Source organism: Canis aureus, chromosome 32 (genome assembly GCF_053574225.1).
Source record: "Canis aureus isolate CA01 chromosome 32, VMU_Caureus_v.1.0, whole genome shotgun sequence".
NCBI classification, from domain to species: domain Eukaryota; kingdom Metazoa; phylum Chordata; class Mammalia; order Carnivora; family Canidae; genus Canis; species Canis aureus.
In genome coordinates, this window is record NC_135642.1 from 18,845,899 (window position 1) to 18,872,243 (window position 26,345).

General features: G+C 42.0%; 1 protein-coding gene across 50 annotated transcripts in view; it reads right to left on the reverse strand.

Moving 5' to 3' along the window:
• LOC144303162 (uncharacterized) overlaps positions 1-26,345 on the reverse strand; it is a 48,865-nt gene that overhangs the window by 13,080 nt on the left and 9,440 nt on the right. For 5 of the 50 annotated variants that reach the window (XR_013370189.1, XR_013370204.1, XR_013370193.1 and 2 more), the window contains 2 exons: positions 23,056-23,125; positions 7,993-8,190 (listed from right to left, as the gene is read on the reverse strand). Coding sequence is in view for 22 of the 50 variants with exons in the window: in XM_077880989.1 (XP_077737115.1) it covers positions 1,229-1,290; positions 8,095-8,190; positions 23,056-23,165 (268 nt within the window). In the remaining 28 variants the exon portion in view is untranslated. Of the gene's footprint in view, positions 1-1,228; positions 1,291-1,599; positions 2,026-2,406; positions 2,530-3,266; positions 3,420-7,992; positions 8,191-15,231; positions 15,353-23,055; positions 23,166-26,345 lie in introns of those variants that run through there. The other 45 variants (XM_077880996.1, XM_077880992.1, XM_077880999.1 and 42 more) reach the window with 23 other exon arrangements.

Here is a 26,345-nt window from a genome sequence, read left to right on the forward strand (position 1 = left end):
AAGAGAGTTCTGGATGTTGAAAAAGGGCAGTACAGAGGCCCACAGATGAGATGAGCTCCTGTGGCTAGAGTAGAGGAAGTATGGAAAGGGGGGGTCAGAGATGAAGACAGAGGACAAAGTTCACAATGCTCTGTCTGGATTTTTATCGAAAATCCATTTGAATGTTTTGCACTGAGGGGGAAAGCAATGGTGATAATTTGAGAAAAGTTGATGAAAGATCAGCCTGCTTCTCTGTGGAGTGCAAAGCTCATAGAGTTAGAGGACAATTAGAGCCTAGAGATAACTGGTAAGGGTAGTGGTAGATAAACTTCAGGGAATCCTAATACTGCTGGTCTGAGGACCATATTTTGAGAGGCACCAACTCTTTTCAGTGGTTCTCAAACTTGGCTGCATATCAGAATTACTCAAGGAATTTAAGAAACCCATTGCCCAACCTGTGCCCCATACCTATTATTTAACAATTTTTGTGGGGTGAGGCCAAGGCATTAGTGTTTTCTGAAACTCTCCAGGTGATTCAAATGAATAAGCAAGTTTGAGAACTTGTGGCTACAGGTACTAACAGGATGAGCCAATCAGGGGTCAACGTTTAATTATCTGACCTGTGAGCTGTGGAATGGGCAGGCAAGAGCATTTTTGGAATGCCAATGGCCTGTTGTTCTTAAAGTTATGTCATGGAAGTGGGGAGAGGAACTATTTTCTGGGGATGAGGATGTTTTGGGTGAAGAGACCCGCTCAAATTTTACAAGTGGCAAGTTCAATAAGAAAATCTCCATTGGGTGCTTGGATGGCTCCTTAGTTAAGAGTCTCACTCTTGATTTTAGCTCAGATCATCATCTCCTGGTCCTGAGATCAAGCCCCACATCATGCTAAGCATGGAGTTTACTTGAGATTCTCTCTCTCCCTCTGCCTCTGCCCTTGCTCTACTCAAGCACTCTCTCTCTCACAAAATAAATAAGTAAAAAAAAATTTTAAAGATTTTTATGTATTTATTAATGAGAGACACATACAGAGAGAGGCAGAGACACAGGCAAAGAGAGAAACAGGCTCCATGCTGGGAGCCTGGTGTGGGCCTCAATCTTAGGACTCCAGGATGAAGCCCTGGGCTAAAGGCTCAACTGCTGAGTCACCCAGGCATCCCAATAAATAAAATCTTTAAAAAAAATAGTCTCCACTCAGCCATGTTTTCTGTTTCCTGTTCCATTTCAAAGAAGGCCACTAGTTTGTTTACCCTCTCCAGCCTCTGTGAGACCCTTCTTTAACTCCTCTCCTTTCAGAGCTGGAGCCTGTGATCTAGAAGAAACAAAATACAAATCAAGCCTAACTGTCACTCATAGCTCATAAACTAAAAGTAAGCAAACTTGATTATGCTAATGCCATGCAGTGCAGCATGACAACATTCTGAACTTTGTGGTATATTTAAAATCATAAATGTATGCCATGCTTTTTTCCCCTTAGTCCTCCAAGCCTTCATTGCTACATAGTTTCCCTGATTTTTCACTTCTGTATTCAAAGCTTATGGGTCCTTAATTTTTAATAAATGAGATATTGATTTGTTTTGCAAAATGCTCCAGCAGGTAAACCTTAATTGACTGTTCCTAAAGACCCAGGTTATAAAAAAGCCATCAGACCCCACAATTACACCCTTGAGTTTCTGTCCTTCAGACTTCAGGAGACATTAAAAAGCATTCCCACCTCCATGGCATCCTACAAAATGGCTCGGCCCCTTTGAGAACAGAAGCTTCTCTAACTCCCAGAAGAGTTGTCCAACAGAACTCTAATGTCTCTCATCCCATCATTTCCAGAGTAAATTCTTCAACTCAGACACTTCAGTTTGGCTTGAGGGTTTCTGTTCTGTGCAAGTGCACACATTGAGGAAGATGGGAAAGCAGCAATTTTCTACCTTACTTGTTGACAGCACAGAAGGGATGTGGAGGGAAGATGTCAGGGTTGTAGGACAGGAAGGATTACATTTCAGAGTATGCAACTCTATCTTCCGGTCAGATAATTAAACGCTGACCCCTGACACTAAAATTTAAAAACATGGTTATTAAACTAATGCGTGAGGCCATTGGGCTACACAGAAAAGCCAATTTGTAGCTGCATTCTTGGTCCTGGGGCTATACCTTTGGGTTTTGAGGCATGGACTAAACTGTTCATTTTTCAAAATATGGCAAAAATCAGGACATAAAAGCACCAATAAGGCCTAAACAGCCTATGAATAAGAACCTTCAGGAGGTCTCATGTTCACACTGCAGTAATGTTCTAAGTGGCCCTCAAGCCATTCACAACCAAATGCTCTCTAGATATCCTGAGCAGATTAATGCCAGCATTTGGTGGTGGGGTAAACCTAATTGTCTAGTTACTGCTTCCTTAATTTGATTACAGTTTTCCCCTAGTTTGGCCTACCTGCTGTAATAGTGGTTATCTTGTCAAAAGGAATTATTTCATACTGTGCAAAGATTCAGTCGGGGCAGCATATGGTGCTATGCAAATCAGCAAGGATGATGCAAATCAGCTCAGATGGGGAATCTAAATAAGATGACACAGGCTGATATCATCAAACCAGGGAACCCCAATCCAACAAATTGCAGAACAATTACTATGCCTTGGTAGATGAAGCTGATACAATTGTCATTATTTGCTCTAAACACATACAGACACATGCACTTTTATGATTTTTTTTTTTTGAGAAAATTTTTGCTTCCTGTGAGGGAAAAAAATCAAGCAATATAGAGTTCAAAGAGCAAAGGAAAAAAAAAAACATGTGAGGACACCTCTAGTAGAAATAGCCCTTATTGGAGGTGTCAGGGAACTTCAGGGAACATCATTCCAGTGATGGAATGATGAAGAAATATACAGATTGAAGAAACAAGGTTGGAAGACAAATTTTACAAAAGCAAAGTTACTATGCAAGCTATTCTATTAAAATGTATTCAGTTCAATCTACCTAAATGTTAACAGGATAAAAGCCAATAAAACAAAACATATTGGTCTTCAGATTATCTTTTTTTAATTTCTAAAATATGCCTAGAATTTGAAAGTGAAGATTATGGATAGCACGAATAGATTGAGATTTTTTTTTTTTTTTTTTTTTTACAAAACTTCCTATTTTGACTTTCAACAGTGTTTATCAAATCCCTCATATAAATCATAAGGGAAATTAATGTCTTGCTCTTTCTCTGCACCTCATGATTATTATTATTTATGCTAGTCAATTTGGCCCTAACATTTGTGACGTCTGAAGTAACAGTAAAATAAAAACTCACTGGGACGCCTGGGTGGCTCAGTGGTTGAGCATCTGCCTTGGCTCAGGGTGTGATCCAGGAGTCCTGGGATCGAGTCCCATGTCGGGCTTCCTGCATGCAGCCTGCTTCTCCCTCTGCCTATCCCTCTCTCTTTCATGAATAAATAAATAATATCTAAAAAAATTAAAAATTAAAAAAATTAAAACTCACTTAACCAGTGCCTAAACATTTAGGTGTTATAAATGCTGTTAAATGAAATTCTCTTTATCCTCCTACTTTGACAAATATACCTTTATAATGACAAAACTAGAAAATGTATAAAACTATAGTTTCTGCATATGGCTAAAAGCTGGCGAATATCAAAGACAATTGAATATAATTATTTTTCCTCCTACTTATGTGTTTCGATGTTTAAATAAGTGATAAAGTACATGCATAATTTATGAAGTATTAGGTATTTATTTTTTGTATTTTAGCCAAGTCACATATTATGTTTTTATAATTGAGATTTTCACATGATTTTTATTCTACTTACAGTAGTGAGATAAAGAATTAGCATAAAATGCAATTTTCATATAATATATACAAATGTTTGGGCCAAAAGTGTAAATTAAGGTAAACATAAAATAAAGCAATCAAAATTATTTTTCATATGGATTTTTCACGAGTGGTCAATGTAGTTTGTTATTAAATGTTGGCATGGAGTGGTGCGAGGTCACTCATACTCAGAAAATACTCAAGTATTTTTCTCATACTTATGATTTGTTTGGGTGTTGTAAGATTCCTTTTTAAAAATCCTTTATCATGAGTTACTTTGATATAGGTCACTTTATCAGGTTTTCTGTGGGCACAGTAAACTATTTTGTATAGCTTGGCACACAGCAAACGCCATGTGATATTTTACTATTACTTCTAACATTTCAACAAAACTTTCTTTTATTATATTTTTAAATATTTTAAGACTCCATTTGTTTTGTATCCCATAAGGCTGTAGAGGAGGGCGGTTTAGCACACGGATCCTGGAAGGAGACTGCAGGTTTCAAACATCAGCTCTCCTGCTTACCTTCTAAAGGAACTTGGCTAAGCTACTTAATCTCCTTGCACCTTAATTTTCTTACCTGTTGTGTAAGTCGACTTAGGTCGCTGTAACAAAATACCACAGACTGTGTGGCTTAAATAATGGACATTAGTTTCTCACAGTTCAGGAGACTGAAAGTATGAGCTCAGGGAGCCATCGTGGCTCATCACTGGTTCTGGTGAGCAGCTTCCTGGCTCACAGATGGCCACCTTGTCACCGTGTGCTCACAGGATCGAGAGTGAGCGAGCAAGAGCGAGACAGGCAGACAGAGTGAGGGCTCTCTGGGGTCTCCTCTTGTAGGGGTACATCCTATTGGATCAAGGCCCTACCTTTATGACCTAATTTTTTTAACCTTAATTATTCCTTCAGAGACACATCTCCACCACAGCCACACTAGGGGTTAGGGCTTCAATATATGAGTTTGAAACATTCAGTGCATAACACCTATGAAATGGACATCTACTTTCATGTACATATGATTGCCTTTGTCTGCCTTTCACATTTTTCACTGTATTGCTATCACTTTATTTTTCAAAATTGTATCTTAGGATTCTATCATGATAATTCCCTCAGGGCTGTTATCCATGCCTCTGACAACATTTCCATCCAACTTCTTATTTTTTGTATTTTCTTTATGTGGATGTCTTCTTTGCGATGGTTTGATTTTTCTCTTCCATTTCTTTTCTATGCTCCCCCTGTTCACTTTTTATTTTTTTAGCTGTCTCACCGTGAGCTGTGTGACATTTCAGCTATTATAGAATGGGCAGCCAATAGAATCCAAATTTGGAGAAAAGTGCCACACATACCCTGCAGAAAACTGAAGCAAGTTTAATGTAAAGTCTGTACCAGTTTGTGGGATGTGCAAGCAGATTCTTAACAGAGTCCAAGAATATCCAGATTTGGGGCTGCCTTCATCATGTTTCTCCAGAAGCAGAAGAGAAGCTGGAGTCTTCCATGAGGTGGCACTCCCTCTTTGTCCCTTCAAACCAAATAAGGTGGACTATTGGGAAGCCACGCTCTCATTCCTGAAGACCCTTGGCCGAAAGCATACTGCGTTCCCCTTCAGAACTGGGGCCTGAGCACCACCTATCAGTCTTGAAGCCAAAGTTCCTTTTGACTTCCTGCCTGGCCTGCACTTGCTGTTGTTGGGCAGGGCCAGCCACTAGCACAGTTGCAAAGCCTCCCCTTTTAACACTTTTCCCTCTTTCTTACCACCCAGCTTCCTCCCCCAGGGATGCATCCTCTGTTTTAGTTCCTACAGATCTTCTGTTCAGCTAGCTGTCATTTGGTTGTCGGCAAATGTGTTACCTGATTTTACTCATCTCACTCAGAAGCACTACATTCTCATAGGGCTTGCTTAAGACATCGTCAGTACCCAAAGAAATGAATTCTGAACAGTGAATTTTAGGTATCATGACTGAAAAGGGGCACTGGATAGGGTCAGAGAGAGATTTTGTAGTTAAGAGGCCCTAATCTTTGTTCTTGAAATCACTTCTCCTAAGTCAAGTTCGCTTTGGCAGTTCATTAGTACTCATTCCCTTCTCGCCTCCCTCCTCTTCCAGATCCAGTTTCCAAACCAAGGCTCACACACCATTTCTCCTCTGAAGTCCATTCCAGCTCTTGGGTACAGTGATGCAGATTCACTTGTCTCATCCCCTAAAAAAATGACAGTCCTTTCTCCCTCTCTGCCTTCATTTAGGCTATTTTGTAGGGGTACCTTCTTTATCCTTCTTCTTCCCTTTCCTGAGTTTCAAAATGTGGCCCCTCTCCCTCAGTTCCAACATAAATGTCCCCTCCTCTGCAAAGGCTTGCCCCAAATTCCTCAGACAGAGCTCATTGTATCTGCCTGCCGGTATTCTCCAGCATCCTGAGGACTTCAGGAGGAGCACATGCTGTAAAGTGTTCATTAGGGTTCATGGTATGTGGTGCTTTCCTAGAGGGTGACCACTGGGTCCTAGTCAACTTGGAATGTTTGGCTTCCAGCAGAAGGTTGGGCACTTTGGCATCGTGTAGAAGCCTAATAGTTTTTTGTTTGTTTGTTTGTATGTTTTTAAAGAATGACACTTACAGTTTCTATCATTAGCTAGCTCTGTGCACTTAGTGAAATAATTTCCACTTTTCTTGCCTCAGTTTCCCCCACTTTAAAATGAGGAAATTGGACAAGAATTGTCCTAAAGCCTTTCCCAACAATAACATGCTGTGACAGAGCACTGTGGCCCAAACTCTCCAAAGTGAAGAATTAATATTTCCTTCATAGTATGATAAGAATGGGTTGTTCTTTTTAAAGAAGTGTTGACACTTGTTTGTGCAAATACATTCATATTGCCATCTCCACCTACTCATTGGGCCTGGAACCACAAGTTCACATACCAAAGAGAACTGAGAAGGGGTATGAGAGAAATATTTTCTAATTTATCAAGGCAGGAGAGTATCACACCCCATGTTTATCCCCTGAGTGTTTGCCATGGTTGTCCTCCCACTCTGCAGATGGGGAAGTTCTGGATGGCTTCTCTGGGCAGCACGAGGGTCAAGGAGGGCTGCCAATGCATTGAGAGAGATCGTCACACTTGTCTGTCTCTTTACTTTCTTCGATTAGAATATGAAATGTGGGAGAAACCCTAAAGAAACTGTGAAGTTGAGAGCGTCCTTGCTCTCTGACCATGACCACAGCAAAGCCATGTTCCTCTGGTGGTTTCACTTGCTCTGCCCAGTCTTGATGGGCCTGAACAAATACGGTCTCCAAGGGAATGACATTAAACCTGACTTTTCCTCTCTGCCCACTGTTAAACCTTTTCTCTCTTCCATACCCACACTCTGCTCCTGCGGCAGATGTTGTAGGCTGGGCCCTGATCCCCCTAAGCAGCCAGTGCTCAGACCCTACCTGCTGTGAGAGGTGGCTGCTAATGACTCACAGATAGCTACCCCTTCCCCGGAGAACGGCCCCTGGAGGACAGACACTGTCTCACCTGGGAAGATAAACTCCATCCCTGGAGGCCTACAGCCAATACCTGATGTACATGGGCTATAGGAGGGTGACCTCCCTGCCTAAAAAGAAACATGTGTTCTATGTAGCACACATTCCAGAACCTTTCTCCCATGAATGAGACCAAGGCAAGGCCTTACCCAAGACCACATCCTTGCTAAGGCTTCTTCTCCTGCTCTATCCTGTGCCAGGCTCTGCTTCTAGGAACCCAGCTTATTCTGCTCATCTCTGCTCAGTCTGTCATTCCCCTTCTAGAAAAGCTAGAGCTAGTAGAGAGACTGCTTGGCTGCACGGCTGCCCTTTGGAGGTTTTATGTAATCCAACCAAATTTCCTCCATGGCTCATCTATATTTAAGGGGCTAGTGTGGTCTTTAGTGGGAATGTTTTCAGATCACTGGGGAGGAGAAAATGAGGTTATGTGCTGTAGTGGAGGAATATTGGCTCAGAATGAAGGGGAACTGGGTCCAGTACCATTACCAGTACTCCTTTGGACAGGGGATAAGTTTGTGTAGCTCTTGGTCTCAATTTACTCCCCTCTCAAGTGGAGAGATGGGGAAGGTGAGCTAAATGAAAGTCCCTTCATGCTCTACCATCCTAGGAGCTGATGATTCACACTTTCCATTTTTACCCAGAAGGAACATGCAGAAGAGAGATGTGTATGGAGTATACCCTAAACTATTACTCACTTTCTGCCTCCAAAGCAGAGAAGCTAAACACACATTTTAGTGATATTTATTCAGCATTTAGTGCCTTCAAAGAACTGGTTTTGGATAACATGATCTAAGCACCTAGTTTTTGGTAGAAGCTGGCAGGAGTGCTTCCTCATTTCATCCTGGCACCCACTCTCTTCTTGTCTCTCAGCATTCGCAGAATTGTATGAAAACCTGTTGAAAAAGGCAAAGTCTGCTCAGATCAGCATAGGACTCATCCGTAAAAAGGAGGTGCTTATTGAATCAATTGTGGGCCAATCAAACATTCATTTGAAAAGTGGACAGTTCATTTGTTTTTTCTTCCCTCTTCGTTTTCCAAAATGCCTTCACATCCATTCCTTCATCAAGTCACCCTGGTGACCATAGAACATGCTACCGGCTACTTGCTACCTTGCATTCTACCTCTATTTGAAAAACAAAGATACAGAGGAAAGGCATGGTTATGTGATTTGGATTTAAAGTCACAGAGCTTTAATGTCAAAAGTTGTCCTACAGCACACTTCTCAGGCTCTTAGCTGCCTGAATTTCTACCAAATTACATGGCCTTTCTCAATGGTCTAGAGTTTGCTTATGTGTTCTCTAAGGATTTCCCATTCCTTGGAAGGTAGATACTTGTCATACGGAAGAAAGTGGTCTATGATGAAAGAAATTAGGGGAATGAATGCTATGGTAGCAGACTGTTTTATAATAAGACATCTTAAAGCCTAGTGCTACTTAAGTGTTCCAAGACAAGGCAATGCTTGTAACACTTCCAAACACACATAATCATATAGGTCTTTACTTCCAGATCATCTTGCATCTTGGAAAGCACTCTCAAAAGACATGTTCGTTGGTGTATACGACATCCACTATTTGGATATTTGGATGATTTTTGGTATCAAGTAAACATAACCTACAATTCAAATTATTTCAGTGACTAGTAACCTAGTGCCTCAGTTCTGTTTGTTTTTGTTTTGTTTTTGTTTTTATTTATTTTATAGACAGACAGACAAAGAGAGAGCTCACATGAGGGAGGGAAGGGGAGGGGCAGGGCAGAGAGAGAGTGAGAGAGATAATCTAGCATGGAGCCTGACGTGGGGCTGGATCTCACGATCCTGAGATCAAGACTTCAGTTGAAATCAAAAGTCCACAGCTTAACCAACTAAGCCACCCAAATGACCCTGGTTTTGTTTGTTTTTTGAGTACGTGCATGCCTATATGCTGGCAAACCCTACTTGGTTGCAATATGATGTCATTTCTAGACCTTTGTTTTTGAAAAGTTTGCCACAAAGGACTGACTGACCACTCTTGCACAACTGATTCAAATCTCAGCTTCATGAAGGCTGCAGTAGGCTAAAGGAGCCTCATGATTTCCAACAATCTGGGCATTCAAGGCATTCTGAAACATCCTGTAACATCTCAACATTAAACCTTACCCATGCTGCTTTCCGCAGCCCTCCCAAACAGGTTGCCAGCCATCTATAATTACAAGCATTTAATTGTCCACATATAATAATTTTTCAACGACTGTTTTCACCATTATCTCCATGTAGACATATACTTCTTTCAATTAAATAGCAATGTTTATTGATGCAATGCTGGACTCACTTTATGCTCCTCTCCAGATTACTCTGCCCTTCATGTTTCAAGGTCTTGGACTTTGCTCATTGGAGAGCCCTGGCTGTTGTCACCCTGTTTTCTTTCACCACTGGCAGAAACTCAAGTGCCCTATACAGACTTTATTGGATTCTCAAAGGTTCAGGCCCTCTTCATTTTGGGACATGGGTAAAGCAGCATGAGGTGGTGGTTTGACCCTTTCTCAGAAGGCCTAACACAACGTGGTTGTAAGGTGTGTTGTAGGTATGCACATGTGCACGTGTGCCCAGGGGCTGAGGTTGGTGGGATTAACACCCAGTAAGACATTATCTGACCAGTAAGTGGCAGCAGGCAGAAAGCAGCCAACAGGAAAACTCTGCTTCTGTACCCCCCTACTCAATAGATTGTTCTGAGGTGCAGTGGCTCCTTGTGACGTCTGCAGAGCCCTTGTAGCAACCAGCCGTGTTTTCTTGTGGAGCTGTGGGCCACTCAGAAAGCACCACCTTTGACTTGCTCTGCCTGCCTCCCTTGCCCTACTCCCTATGCCCTGAAATCATACGCCTCCGGATGAAGTGTCGGCATTAAACCCTGCCTTAAGCTCTGTCCCAGGGAACGCAACAGTTCCACACATATCCAAGGGTTTTCCCTACTTTTAAATCAATCATCCTCATAATCATAGCTCATATATACCAAACCTTATTACACACACTTTCACTCACAATACTTCTTACTTGCCATAGGAAGAGAATAAAATTCGGAAAGGCAACTGCTTATAACCCTTTGTTTAGTCTTAAGGGTCCTAAGGTAGATCTTCCCCAAAGTCTATCCTGTAGAGGGCAGATGTATAAGTTCGTTAAGAAAATAATTTTGCTCTGGACAAGAATGCTGCCAGGTTTTTATCACTGTTGAAGCATGATTAACTCATGATCTTCCACCCTCATTCTGTTCAAGGGATAAAATGCATTCAGATAAAAAGTGGGAATGCATCTGCATCCTAGGTTGCACACAGGCCTAGAAAGACAGATTAGTTTAGTAGTAAACTTTAACAAAACAATAAAAAAAACTGATGAATTCTCTTTCCAAGGTAAAATTATACACAGCTCAATTTTTATGGAAACTTGTTTTTTTCCTGTGGTCTTAGATAATATATATTTTCCTGGGCTGGAAGTGTGAAGGATTTTTACAAATAGTCATCTGTGGAGATGTTTTTATGAACTAGGACCATAGATTCTTTCTCTCGGAAGCTAGAAGCCCCCCTCTTCCCATAGGAGACTATGAGAGTCAGATAGAACAGAAGAAGCCATGCTAAGATAACAAGACAATTATCTTAGTGACTTATAACAGTAAAAGCTTGTTTCTTACGCTCCCTCTATGTGCATCAAGGGTTGGCAGGGGCTCTACTCCAAGTCATCCTCACTTTGGAAGCAGCCATCACCAGATCACTGCCAGTCACCTTGGCAGGTAAGAGAAGAGGTGCTTTATAACTCTTAAAGCTTCGACAGAAAGTGGCACAATTATTTCCATCCACATGTTAGTGAGCAAAGCAAGTCAGATGGCCACAGCTCATTTCAAAGGGGTTGATGGAAAATAGTTCAACCAAATGTCCTAAAGGAGTATTAGAATATTTGCTCTGGAAAACTGTGTGGAGGTTCCTCAATGAGTTAAAAATAGACCTGCCCTACGACCCAGCAATTGCACTGCTGGGGATTTACCCCAAAGATACAGATGCAATGAAACGCCGGGACACCTGCACCCCGATGTTTCTAGCAGCAATGTCCACAATAGCCAAACTGTGGAAGGAGCCTCGGTGTCCATCGAAAGATGAATGGATAAAGAAGATGTGGTTTATGTATACAATGGAATATTACTCAGCTATTAGAAATGACAAATACCCACCATTTGCTTCAACGTGGATGGAACTGGAGGGTATTATGCTGAGTGAAGTAAGCCAGTCGGAGAAGGACAAACATTATATGTTCTCATTCATTTGGGGAATATAAATAATAGTGAAAGGGAATAGGAGGGAAGGGAGAAGAAATGTGTGGGAAATATCAGAAAGGGAGACAGAGCATAAAGACTCCTAACTCTGGGAAATGAACTAGGGGTGGTGGAAGGGGAGGAGGGCGGGGGGTGGGGGTGAATGAGTGACGGGCACTGAGGGGGGCACTTGACGGGATGAGCACTGGGTGTTATTCTGTATGTTGGCAAATTGAACACCAATAAAAAATAAATATATTTTTTAAAAAAAAGAATATTTGCTTTCAGGGGGATCCCTGGGTGGCTTGGCAGTTTGGCGCCTGCCTTTGGCCCAGGGCGCAATGCTGGGGTCCTGGGATCGAGTCCCACGTCGGGCTCCCAGCATGGAGCCTGCTTCTCCTTCTGCCTGTGTCTCTGCCTCTCTCTCTCTCTCTCTCTCTCTCATAAATAAATAAATACATCTTTAAAAAAAATATTTGCTTTCAGCCCTAATGACAGGTTCTATGCACTGTCACCAAATAAAGCAATTATATTCTGGGAATGGAAAGTCAGTATACATTTTATTCTATGTACAACTGGCCCTGTCTCAGGTCACAGTGGATACCTAGGGGTTCTCAGATATTGGAAGGTGCTACTGCACAAGCATAACACACTACAACTACCATTGTTTCTTACACTCACTCCTTCTTGGGTTGCCTCGTATACACATTATTTAAACCCCCCATACAAGAGGGAGGAGAATTGGACATCCTGCTCTGTGTTGAAGAGCTAAAGATGGGGAAAAAGAAATGCTTCCCAGGCCCCTTTTGGAGTGGAATGGCATTCAGAAATCATGTCCTAATTGTCCTACACCGTGCCGAGGGCTTCCTTCTCCTGTTTCTGCAGTCTTAGCCTCAGCAGTGGAAAGAAATCCCTAATGATTTGACATACAGAGTCCGTTGCATCTAGATGCATCAATCTTGTCTGGAAACCTTTGCAAATGCAATCCCCAAGTTCCCTGCAGACAGCATCCCGTCAACCTGGGAGTTGGTTTGTTTTCTGTGGTGCTTTCTTAGCAAAAAGCCATTTTTCCAGAGGGTTCCTGTGAATGGTTCCTATAAACTAGAGTTAAAAGACATCATGGCCAGAGGCCTTTTAAAGAAATTTCTGTTCTTTCTTCTCCAAGCTTTTAAAAGCTCACATCTTCAGAAGCCATTTTCTTTATCTATCAAGGCTAAGTAGAGAATTCTATAGGGCAGACAGGAGAGTTTTCTTTATAAAAAAAAAGAAAGGAAGAAAGAGAAGAAGAAAGAAAGAAAGAAAGAAAGAAAGAAAGAAAGAAAGAAAGAAAGAAAGAAAGAAAGAAAGAAAGGAGTCATAAAGCATTTTTAGGTACGGGAACCTAGAAGCTTTGATCCTGGGCATATTTTTATCACTCTATAAAAAAGTCTTTGTTTCTTCTTCAACTCCATTAAATGGGACAAAGGAGAAAAGCACATTTCTGGTTTTCTCCTCTGAGGTTACTCCCCCTTGACACTGCCCACACGCCCAGAGGTCAGTGCATTAGCATCACCAAGATCCACAAAGGTCTTGCCTCCCTGCTCATCACCTTTTAGATCCTCTCTGGCTGCTTGGAAAGCAGGCAGCAGTTTAATGAGACAAATCCCCCTTGGAGACTCCTCTTTCCTCTAGGAATTCAGTAAGTGCTTTATATAAAACAGTAATAGGATGGCTCAGCCAGACTCTCTGGCTCACATACACTAACTGGTGCTCCCTTTGGGAAGGAGAAGCAGGTAGCCGAGTGATAAGGCCATTAGGACTGACTACGTCCCTTGAGCTGCTAGTCCCTGAAGCCACTTTTCTTGCCTGTTGTTAAGTATGAAAGGAAGTCGGTGAACAGCTGATCAGAACAGGCTTCCTGGTGGGATATAAAGATGTCCATGGGCAAACTCTGGATAATAACGGGCAGAGAGTGATTTAGTACTGTGATTATTGCTTAGTGCAGGCCGGAAGTACCGGGCCCCGGAAGCTCAGAGGAGCTACAGAGGAGTGATGAGTGAGAAAGCAGACATGCTGGCCCCTCGCAGGTGAGAGTACCTGCTCCCATCATCAGAAGAGGGGATCCTCTGGGAGGCCTTAGCAACGCCTCCCAGAACTCCAGGAGATGGCAGGTAAAAAGGATCACATCTGTGAGAATGTCTCTCCTCCTTACATTATCGCTTCACCTTTGTCCTCTGAATTTATAGAGTTGTGGCTTCCTTATGACTCCGGACTTTAGGGGTACCCAGGCCTCTGCCTCTGCTGGATTCTTTTCCCTAAGATGTTGAAAGACCTCAGTGTTGTGAGATCTCAGCAATTGTAAGATCGACAACTGGAGTTAGGAGAAGCTAGTTAAAGCCCTGAGTAGTGTAACAATGGGAGAAGGGGTCGGCATGGAGCTTGGGGTGGAAGTTGGTGGAGCAGAATAAAGAGTGACATGCATAGAGTTGTACTTTTCTTTTTCTTTCTCTTTCTGTTCTTTTTTTTCTTTTGGCATGATATTTATTGATAACTTCCTATCAACTGCACAAATAAGAAATTCTGTTCAACCAGCGAGATGATTTTAAAATATGTCCACAAATTCATTCATATGCCTCCTTTTCAGAAATGGAGACTAATTCCCCTCTCCTTGAGTATGGACTGGCCTTAGAGCTTTCTAACAAACAGAATAAAGCACACAGAGTGACTTTGGAGACTAGATCATAGAAGGCCCTGTGGCTTTACTTTTGTTCTTTTTCATTCTCCTACCTGGAACATTTGTTCTGGGAGCAGCCAGCTGCCATGTCATGAAAACCCTCAGGCAGCCTATGGAGAGGTCTGTCCACACTGTAAAGAACTGAACCTTCTGGCAACAGCAATGTGAGTACACCATTTTGGAAGCAGATCCTCCAGCTGCAGTCAAGCTTTCATTGCCCATAGTCCCAGTCAACATCCTGATCGCAACCTCACAAGAGACTCCGTGCTTGACCACCCAGCTAAGCCACTCGCAAATTTCTGACCAGCCAGCAGAAATGTGAGACAAGATGCCTACAGTTTTAAGACACCAAGTTTTAGGATGCTTTGTTTACGCAGAAATAAATATCTCCAACAACAGGACTGTAGTCACTATGATGCAGACTGTGTCCAAAGTAACAGATGACCATTAATAAGTCTGAACCGATGTTCCTCTACTTAATGCCACAGTTCATTAGCACCTCAAAAACTTGAAGAGGAATACAAAGAAAATGAGCCAAAAGCTTTCCATTCAGTGTTTGTTCTTGGCAAGATGAGTTTGTTATTTAAGACATCTCAAAATTTGTCCCAGTCTATTTTTCCTTGGGCCAGGTGAAAAAGCCCTCCCATTGAAGCAATAGCCAAAGCTGTGGTTACTTATTCATGTGATCATCCTTCAAGTAATTTAGAGGACATATTTTCCTACTCTGGGTTTAGAAATCCTCAGATTGGCAAAATTGGAACAGAAGGGAAGAAGGAAAGGAGGAAAAGAGGAGAGAGAAATGAGTAAAGGTAAGATCTATAGTTTATATTAGCTTGTCTGTGAAGCACCAAAAAAAAGTAAGGAAATTTCATATTCTAGCAGCTAGGGAAAAGGTGTCCTCCCGCAGTTCAAGTTTTTATGAATTTTGTCCCTAAGCTTTTCATACCTACCTTGATTTATTAGCCTTTCTCAGCATTATATCTTGTAGACCTGCCAGCAGAACACAGTGGAATGAAACATCTGGCAAATTTTCCCAGATCCTATTATGAAATATCTTCAATTTTCAATTCACTGAAAAGTAAACAAGTCATTGTCTTCCCCAGAAGTGATTCACTTTGCTGTCAGAACCCATAGGCCATAGGCGATGGAGGTTTCCGAGTCCTTCCCAGGGCTGATGGGCACGTGGGGCGCTGTCTCTTTGCAGCCTGGGTTAGCTGCGGGGTTAAGTAACTCCTGGATGTTTTACCTAAACAAATACATCTGCTTGCTCAGTAAAGGGGTTATTTTTTTTTTTTTTAATTTCCAAGTGATCTGCTTTGATGCAATTAAAGGATCATTTATGAACTGACATTATATCAGCAAATAGTAATTGCTTAATTTCTGCAAAAATGTCTAGTGTCATTTCCATTCCAACTTTTCAAACCTCCCCCCACCCAATGCACACACACACACTGCTAGGCTTCAAAAAGGCAACGACGATAACATGGCCTCCTCCCACTGCTTATAGTATCACATAGCCAGATTCTTTTCCAAAGGGAAGATCTTTTCAATGTCAGTCTGTCCTGAACTTGAATTTAAATGCACAGTATTCCTAAAGTCATTGTATTCATTAAACAGAAAACAATGTCAAATTACTGGAAAAGAGACTATGATGCTGGTGAGTATTTCCAGGGATTTTTTTTTCTAATAAGGCACCTTTATAGACATAATACACTGAGATACTAAGCAGATACACCTGAATGGCAGACAGGGAGGACTGAGCTGTAAGGACTTGAAACAAGCACCCACTAGCTTTCAAATGCACTGAGCTTCTGCCAAGACACTGAATGACTTGGAACCAGATGATTCTGTAACGACGTGGATGGAGAAACTGAGGTCGAATACGGGAAAGACATTTAGTTTGTGTTTCACATCAGTGATGTCAGTATGATGCAAACAATTCAGATGTAAGATGTCGGGAAAGAAGGCAAAGATAAACAACTCCCAAATTAGAGTAGCTTAGTTGATCCTAAAATCTCCACAGCAACCCCACTGCAGAGACCCAGAAATGACCTACAACACGACATTTTAACTATTGCCAGCATCTGATCCATTTGACTCATCCAAGGCTGTCTCAGCAATCCACAAAGTGGAAGTCCTTCTTTCACCAAGATGAGGTCAGCTTCATCCTCAGAGAGATTAAATTATCTCATGAAGAGGGGCAGCTATGAGTAAGTCCTTTTAATTTGCTACCCTGGGTGGAAGCACAGCACTGGGCACATCACAAGCATTCAATAAATATTTGCTGAAGTGAAAAGATGGAATAGTTACCATCATTTTGGATCACACCCTCTACATTAGCTATCGACTTCTTCCCTCCTTCTTCCTTTTGAAGCTAAATGAAGGCAGAGAGAGGCTCCAGCACTCCCCAAAGCGCCTTTCGTGAAGGAAATGAGCCAGCTGGAAAGCTTCAAACTTCAGGTCTCTAGGAATATTGTTCCTGCAGTTTCTCTGTCTTTCTCTCATTTTGATTTCACCTTAATAAGCACTAAGCCTATTAATGCTTCCACCCAGGGTAGCAAGCCAGGGAGAGAAGAAGGAACACAACCTGCATTTTGCCTTTCCTTTTCTCAGAGAGCCAAATTATGTTATTTTTGTAAAAGCATCTCTCCTCTTTCCTATCATCAGCTTCAGTCATCTCTCCTAGTTGATGGTGGAATGTCTCAGCGTGGGGGCTGCTTATCTTGGTGGGGATCTGGCGGTGGGCTTTTAACGTTGCCCCAAGCTGAGCTGGATGTCTGGAATTCCCAGTGCTAGTTATTTAAAATTTTTTAAAAAATGGAATAAATAAAACTAAAGGATAGAACGAAGAGCCATTGCCGTCTCCTCTGGTGCACTGGTGTAGAAAATGCTCATGAAGATTTTCATTCTCAGCTCCAGTTTCTCATTCCTTACAGTGGAAGAAAGAGCATCCTCGTCACCTCGGAGCTTCACAGGCCCCACGCTCATGCTCAGTTTTTTTTTTTTTGTAAATATTGTAATAAGCACCTGGAACGGAGGACAAAGGCATGGGCGAACGTTAAAGGCAGCCCGAGAGGGCTCCAACCAGTAGAATTTTCTTCTGTCCTGAATACTTATCCTTCTTATGGAGACTGTTTGAAAATGCTAATCCAGGTTTGTTGATAGTTGGCCTCAGCCTGCAGCCAGCCAGGCAGCCACCAGTGACCTTGTTTTCTTCTCCAGACTCATCTATGGGTCAGAAGTCTCATAGAAAGAGTTTGCCAGAGTGTAAAACCAAGGGCAGTTGATGCTGGAGCTAACAGCAAATGGCCCTGGTGTCTTCTTATTTTATATGGGGGGGAGGGGGGTGGGGGGAGCAAAGCTTATTCCCAAACCGCTTTAGGAGAGACCAGCCTTTGGAAAACAGCAGTCTCAGGAAGCACCAGATGAGGCTCCACCTGGCAGTAAGGAGAGCCGTGGGTCCTTCACGGGAGGCCTCATCAGGACCAGGGAGGGGAGCCCGCGTGAAAGCCGCTGGGCAGATGCAAAGCCTTTAAGGCAAACATGTGGGCCAGCGCTCCCAGGGTTGCTGCGCTTGGGGCTCCGCGGCTGGAGGGAGGGCCCTAACGGGCAGAGGCAGCCGCTGGCTCATCTAACCACAGTGCTCGTAAGATTGGGAAAGTAGGTGACTCCACAGCCAGGCCAGAGGACGTGCGGGCAGGGCACGGACTGGCTGCATTGTCCCCAGTGTCCATCTAGCCCTGCACTATGCTGTGCTCCCCCAATGGCCAGCTCCCTAGACCAACCTGATGGTCACCACAAATGGAAAGCCAGTAGCACACAGGCAAAGTGTATCTAGTTTATAAAGAGAAGAGTGTCCAAGTACATCTAGAGGAAGCCAACCCCCCGTGAGAGAAGGGAGCAAGGGAAGGACAACAAGAACAACCACAAAACAAGTAACAACATGGGAGTAAGTGGGTACCTGTATCAACAGAAGGCTGAGCTTCCAGAAACGTCTAGCCCGAATGGCACCAAGGGCAGGAAAACGAATTTGAAGCTTAAAATAAACAGAGCTGAAGGGAAGGAACAAATACTGTTTGGGGAAACCCAAGGCAGTTTGTCAGCCTGAAGGGGGGCGGTTTCCACGTGTGTGGAAATCATGAGCGAGGACGGACAGGCGTTGGGGTGTTTGTTAGGGGGACAAGGGCGCGGAACGGGGTTGTCAAGGCAAAGGTTAACTGTCCTGCACGGTAAGGCCATGATGAGATTGGGGGGGGGGGGTACTGGGTCCCAGCGAGAAGATGGGGAAGCCAGAGGCCGAGGAAGGAGCTCCTGTGAAAGGACTCCCGGTGATGGGGAGCCCCACCCTGAGACCTCAGCCGCCCTGGGGCCCCCCGCCAGGATCGGGCGTCTCCAGCCTGTGCTACCTGCCCCCCCCGCCTTTCCTCGGGCCTTCTCCAGAGCTTGATGAGCCATTAAGTTGAAGGTCCACCCGGTGACACCACCACTGCGTTGAGCTGTGCTCACGGGTCGCAGGACCCCAGAGGCCGAAGGGGACTGAGAAAAGTGAGCCAGGGTCGGAGAGCCAGCTCACAGGTGACACCATGGCACACGGGGACCACTGAGGAATTCTCAGAAATGTCCAGGAGGACACTACAGAGTGGCGGCCAAGATGAAGGGTGGGCTGGAGTGATCTTCCTTTATTTTTTTATTTTATTTATTTTATTTTTTTATCTTCCTTTAATAGTAAAACTAAAGCTAACCTGGAACCCGTCTAGGACTGGATACTGTGTCCCCTGACCGTTGAGTGCTCCTCCTAGAAGCCACTTTGCTGTGTGAGCGCGGTGGTGGCCACAGGACCAAGCGTGGCAGGGTAGACTAACCACGTCTAGCTCAAAAAAGGCTGATTTACTGCCTCTGCCGTCGTGTAATGCCTGGGCAGGCTTCTGGACTCCCTGACTCCTCCCTCCGGTGTCTCCCTCGGACCCTGTGGCTGCGCAGCAATTAGCAGGCCCAGTGGGTGCAGGGCCTGCCAAGCCGGCGGCCACGCCATCAGTCAGCAACTTAGCCCCGCCAAGGAGCGTGGGAGGCTGTGATGATTTATTAGATGTATTATTTCCACCAATATGAGTAAACAGGCCAAACAATTTTTTTTTAAAGGCCAGCAATGAAACTACTACTCCTGACGTACCATCAGCTGAAATAAAATGAAATAAAATGATCGGTGGAAGAGTTTTCATGTGATCTCATGCTAAATGTGTAACGGTGTAAGGTTAAATTGCTTTCTGCTCTCTGTTCTTTTTGTCTTATGGTCTGATACTCTGTGATATCATCTCATGATATATATCTTCCATCACTAAAACCAGAGAAAATTACTTCATTGTCCTGAGACTTGATGAAAGTCTCATTTTGGTTGTGTTCTTTAAGTTGCGATATTGGGGGCAAATTTTTTTCTATTCTTCTTCTTTTTACTGGGTTGGATTAACATGCAGATAAGGAGTTCTGATAAATGCATATACCTGTGTAACCACTTCCTTAATCAAGGTGTAGAATATCTTCATCATCCCGGAGAGCGGCCTGTGTCTCTTCCTGATTATTCCCAGCCATTTCCGTCCCCTGAATGGTAACCACTGTTCTGATTACAAAGGTTAGTTTTCTCTGATCTTGAACTTCATATCAATAGAAACTTACCGTACATGGTCTTTAGTGTTCAATTCTTTTACTTAATAAGTTTTGAATACTCATCCATGTTGTTGCATGTGTAAATAATTTGCTCATTTTTATTGTTGAGTTGTGTTCCATTATATATATGTACTACAATTTGTATAGTCCTTCTCCTGTTGATGGATATTTGGGTAGTTTCCAGATTGAGGTTATTATGAATAGAGCAGCTAGAGATTCTTATGCAAGTGTTTTTGTGGGTATGTTTTCCCTTCTCTTGGGTAAGAGTAGAATGGCAAGATCAAGGGTAGGTGTATGTTTAACATTATAAGGAACTGCTAAATAGTTTTCCAAAGTGGTATGACATTTTTCATTTCCACCAGCAGAGTCTGGTTGTTCCTATCCTAGATATACTATTTGACTTAAGCCATTCTAGTCGATGTGAAATGGCATTTCATTGTGGTTTTATTTTTCATTTTCCTAATGATAATGATGCTAAGCCTTTTTTCATGTGATTATTGGCCACTAGCATATTTCTTTTGAGAAGTGTCTATTCAAATATTTTCCTCACTTCATTATCAAATTGTCTTTTTATTATTTGTTATTTACAGAAATTTCTATATATTCTAGACACAAGCCCTTTGCCATGTTGTGAATATAGTCTCTAGTCTGTGGCTTATCTTTTCGTTTTCTTAACAGTATTTCAAAATAATTTTTAAATTTCGATAAAGTCCAATTTATAAACTCTTTTATATTTAGCATTTTTTATTTACTTTAGAAAATTCTTTGTTTACCTGTTTGGGTGATTTTTTTCTGAAATTTATCTCTTTTTTTTTAAGATTTTATTTATTTATTCATGAGAGACACAGAGAGAGTGACAGAGACATAGGCAGAGGGAGAGGCAGGCTCCATACAGGGAGCCCAATGTGGGACTCGATCCCAGGACTCCAGGATCACACCCAGAGCCGAAGCAGATGCTCAACTGCTGATCCACCCAGTCGTCCCTTTTCTGAAACTTCCTAGAGAACATTATCTGAGTATACTCAATAATAAAAATTTCCTGATTACCTATGTTCACAAAGTATGTCTTTATTTTCATTATTCTCACTTTAATGACCCAAATGTGGTCATATGCTAGTAAATTGGCTTTCTTGGGCAGGGGGAGGAAAAGAAGCCCTGATTTATGTAGCATTTGCCAATTTCCATGGTGTAAACATTCCCACAATGATTTATTTTATGCTACCAATTGTTTCACAAGTGACTTGCAAAATTCCTGAGTATTTAACAATCAGCTCTCGCTAGCTATTATGATTCCCTGCATGATCACTGCAAATACTATAAGAAAAACAAGCAGCAAGAGGTGAACCCCTGGGGAAGGGCTATTCTCAGGGACATTGGAAAGGCGCCACATTTTGAGGGATATCTGGCCACAAAAATCAGAGAGTCGCTGGCCACGACTAACAGTAGAACCTGACCTGACTTCCAAATTGTGGCTGATATAAATAAAAGCGCAGATATGCATGTGTAGGAGTTAATAAAATAAACACTACAAATGAGGAACCCATGGTGTATAAGAGCAGAAGCTCTGCCGATATTCTCATTTTGGGGAACATCAAGAGTCACCTTCTTCCTAAAAATGACTAGATGAGAGGACGGAAGATGGACATTTAGACTATAGAAAAAGGGTGCAGAATAGCAGTCAATAGGGAGTGATTGATGGAGTGACCCCTGACTACATCTTGCATAGGGTGTTCACGTGGAGTGGGAATTTAACATTAAACAGCCAAAGCCCAGTGAGATAGTAAGTGAATGCATTTCATCCACAGCTGCTGTGGCCTGGTGGTAGGCTTGATGTTGTGACACGGGAAAGGGCTGTGGAATCAGGACCTTTGAGTCGTAAGAAAGAGCCTCACAAATGATGAGCCTTCTCATCAAGAAGATAAGAAAATTTACAGTAACCTCCCATCACAGCAGTAAGAAGAAGGAGACTTTTCACAGCAATCATTCTATAAAGAGTTTTCATGTTAGAGCAGAAAAAACCTGGATATTTATAGCTATGCATGGTTTTCTGCACCAGCAATAATGGATACAGAGTAAGGGAAACACATTTTAAAATCTTTATTCCTTCAAAATTAAGGTTTGGCCAATTATGAACTGAGCTTTAGAAGTATTTCCATTTTCCATATTATATGTCTTATATATTCAATGTATATTTTATATGTACATTTTATTTATTCTACTAAGTATATCACATATGTAAGCATACATATTTTTTAAAGATAGTTAGATTTATTTATTTATTTATTTATTTATTTATTTATTTAAAAGAGAGAGAGAGAGAGAGGCAGAGACACAGGCAGAGGGAGAAGCAGGCTCCATGCAGGGAGCCTGACGTGGGACTCGATCCCAAGTCTCCAGGATCATGCCCTGGGCCGAAGACAGTGCTAAACCGCTGAGCTACCCGGGCTGCCCAAGTATACATTTTAACTTCGTTCAGATGGTAATCATAACATGAATGCACTTCTACTCATCATCCAGCTTAACTAATAGAACATCTCCAGGGCACCTGGGTGGTTCAATCAGTTAAGTGTCCAACACTTGATTTGGACTCGGGTCATGATCTCAGGGACATCCGGCTCCCTGCTCAGTGGGGAATCTGCTTGAGATTCCCTCTCTCCCTCTTCTTCTGCCCCTCTCCACCACACTTGCTCTCTCTTTCTAAATAATTAAATAAGTCTTTTTAAAAATTTAAAAAATCACCAACGTCAATACTCAGTGTCCATCCCTTGGTCCATTTCCCTCACTCCTTCCAACTGTTCTCCATTTCAGGCCCCAGTGGTTTTCCTAGGCAGCCATTCTTCAGAGAGAATTTAATGCAGGGAATTGGTAACCCAAGTGATGGAGCAGCTAAGTATCAACCGGGAGATAACGAGAGATGAGCAACAGCAGGAAGCCAGTATCACACCCAGGCAAGAGAGACAAAGGGAGAAGGGAGTGTTACCGGAGTAAGAGGTTGGGTCATGTCCAGGGAATCTTATCTGGTGAGAGCCAGAGTCAAGGAGGAGACATGGCTACTGCCAGAGAAAACATCCAAGACAGAGTAAAGGGAAGAAACAGCTGGGCATCTTTCTTACCCTGCTCTGCAGCCTTCTGTTAGTGTCTTCCACCAGGTAAGTTCAGCCGGCAGCCAACTGACCTGGGGGCCTGTAATGTGGAGCAGAGCAGAGGGGGATGAGGAATGAATCTGAAATACAGAATGGGTACAGTGTGGAGGCAAGGAAATCTTTCATCTTTGGCAGAGTTAAGTAAACATGAATATCATGTGTGTGAAAACAGTCTAAACGCCCAACAGTAGATAAATGTTTAATTACAAAATATTATGTGGGCTTCAAAAAACACTATTTCAAAGAAATTCATAATTATGAAAAAGTTTAATGTTTAAGTAAAAATATAGAAAAATATTGAATATAAAGTTCAAATTATAATTTGAAAATAAATGCACACTGATGTAATAATACCAAATATGGTGCATTATTTCAACTACTTAAACTATACACAGAAAATAAAGGGGAAGTTGAATACCAAAAGGTAAATAATGCTCTGTTTTGAAATAACGGGTATTTGTATTTTCTTATTTATGTGTTTTTGTATTAGCAAATGTTCAACACCAAGTGCCTATTACTTTTACAACGAGATCAGAAGGTTATCCTCCTCAGCACCTGGAATATGGAAGTTCCCAGGGAACTTATCTGCCATCCAGGAACATTTATTAGAGTAGCCATGATGCTCTCATGCTTCTTAAAGTATTTACAGTTTGTAAAGCATTTTTAGTATTCTTTTGTAATAACCACATAGGCTAAGTTTTCCTTCCTTACAGATAAAGAAATGGAAACAATACAAGGTAAAACTGGTAATAAAAGGCAGAGCCAAAGTCACAGTGCTGGCCTTGATGTCCCTTGTCCAAGGACACTATGAGAATCATTAGTGCTTGTCTCTGAATATTTCATACTCTCTTTTCTCAAGACACATGGCAGGAATTCCCCATCTCCTGGGAAGTAATGGTCATATGATTTGCTTTGGCCAGTGAAATGTGAGCAGAAATGCTATCCTTCACATCCTGGTAGAAACTTTAAAGCCAGTGTGCAATTGATCACAATCTCTTCCTATAACTCTGGAAATCACAGGAACACATTTAGAAATAAAGCTTCCATCAGGTTAGGTCTCTGAGATCTCCATCTGTCTACCTTCTTTGGGCATATTGCACGAAAAAGAACTAAGCTTTTGCTATGTTAAGCCACCAAGATTTTGAGGATCCTTGTTTGTACATCCTAACAACCCATTTGGATCAAAATAGAAATTATTCTCTTCACAGCTCAAAACTGGGTATCTTATATTCCCATCTATTCTCAAAGACAATTGGCTAGTAACTGTTGGTAGCAACAGCACATGTTGTCAACAAATATAAATATTAGAGCAAAAAAGTCAAAGATATATTTTTAAATTATTTCTGATTAGTTCATAAGTGGTAAAGAAGTAATTGCCAAATTTCAATGAGAGATGGCAATAACAAACATGGTTTGGATAAAAACTCTTAGCACTGTGCTTTCGCTCTTTGCCTTCCCTTTTTAAATAGATATTTCTTGGTTTATTTATTTCCTTTAACAAAAAGACACTAAGGCAGTCACAAATATGTAGGTGATCTGAAGGAGGCCAGGCCCAGGAAGAGGCTGGGCTTGTACCAGGAGCACAGTAGCCGGTGAGGTCAGGAGATTGGTTACATGCAGGGGAATAGAAATACAGGGTGCCAACCTTCTCACTGTCAGGGAAAGGAAGTATAAGTATAGAAAGATGGGAAGCTAGAATAAACCCTGTGGTGTTGTACTGGAATCAGGAGTATCAGTGAGGGAGAACCTGGGTGGCTCAGGTTAAGTGTCCGATGCTGGATTTCAGCTCAGGTCATGATCTCAGAGCCTCAGCCCCATATCAGGCTCCCTGCTCAGTGGGGAGTCTGCTTGAAGATTCTCTCCTTCTCCCTTGGCCCTTCCCCCAGATTGCATCCTCTCTCTCCCAAATAAATAAATAAATAAATAAATAAATAAATAAATCTTTAAAAAAATAAGAAGTATCAATGAGCACCCATAGTTTTCAATATAGTTAGAAGGAGAATAAATACGTGTATGTATACACACATAGGTATACACACACACACATATATATACACACTTACACATATATACATATATATATATAAATGACTGGTTTTCCAGGGTTGGGTCAGGCAAAGAACAAGATGAGTCCAGGACATCTTTTTATAACCGAAACCGAGGAAATGATAGGGCAGTGATGGAGACATGCCAAAAGCTCCCATATACAGGGCTTCCATTGACCGAACTTGGACAATTTGAGCATCAAAATAGATATTATGAGAGTGCATTACAACATATTGAATAAAATAGGAAGCCTTGAGCCCACACCGATATAAATAAATGAATGAATAAATTAATGAGCTGAGAAGGAAAATTTTTTTAGGATAAGAAATCAACTAATGAATGTAGAAGGAATGGTATTATTGAATACCTGCAATTTCCATCACAGTAATAATCAATTCAGGCAAAAAATACACCAAAGGATTCTAAAACTTGTGGGCAAAAATTGGATGAGAAATAGGATTTTACATAGTCTCAAAATATCAACCCACAATGCATTTATCACAGCATCTATGATATCCCCTCCATAAGATCATGAGGAAACACTACAGAACCTACACTGAGGAAAATTCTATAAAGCGACTGGACTACAGTCTTAAGAATGTCAAGGTCATGGGGATTAGGGAAGACTAAGGAACATTCCAGATTAAAAGACTGGGGATACTGACAACTGGCTCAGTGGATGCACTTCATGTGGACCTTCTGCTATAAGGGATGTTGATGAGACATTTATCAAAACTTGAATGGCGCTCTGAGTCAAGAGTACATGGGAAGTTTTTCTACTATTATTGCAACTTTTCTGTAAGTTGAAACTGTCAAAATAAAATGTTAACCAAATCTCTTTGCATGGTAGAGAGGTTTCCAGTAACCAATAAAGAGAGGATGAGAAGCATGAAGGGGACACTGTGCCTGGGAGAGGCCATAAGGCATTGCCAAAATTGCTCACAGTATTGTCCAACTAAATCAACCTCTCGTGAGATCCTGCTGTTTCACCATGGTGAATGGTGATGGAGACTGAGGTTGGGGTGGGGTGGGTAAAGAGACTTTCCAATTTCTGGAAATTCTGTTTTGCACAATTAGGTAAGAGAAATTTAGTGAGCATAGGCAAGAGAAGGAGGAGGTAAGGACACAGAGGTAAATGAATGGATTCCAAGAAAAGCTATGAGCCAAGCAGCTAAGCAGACAGCAGACCCCTGGTGAGAAAGGCCAGAGAAGTA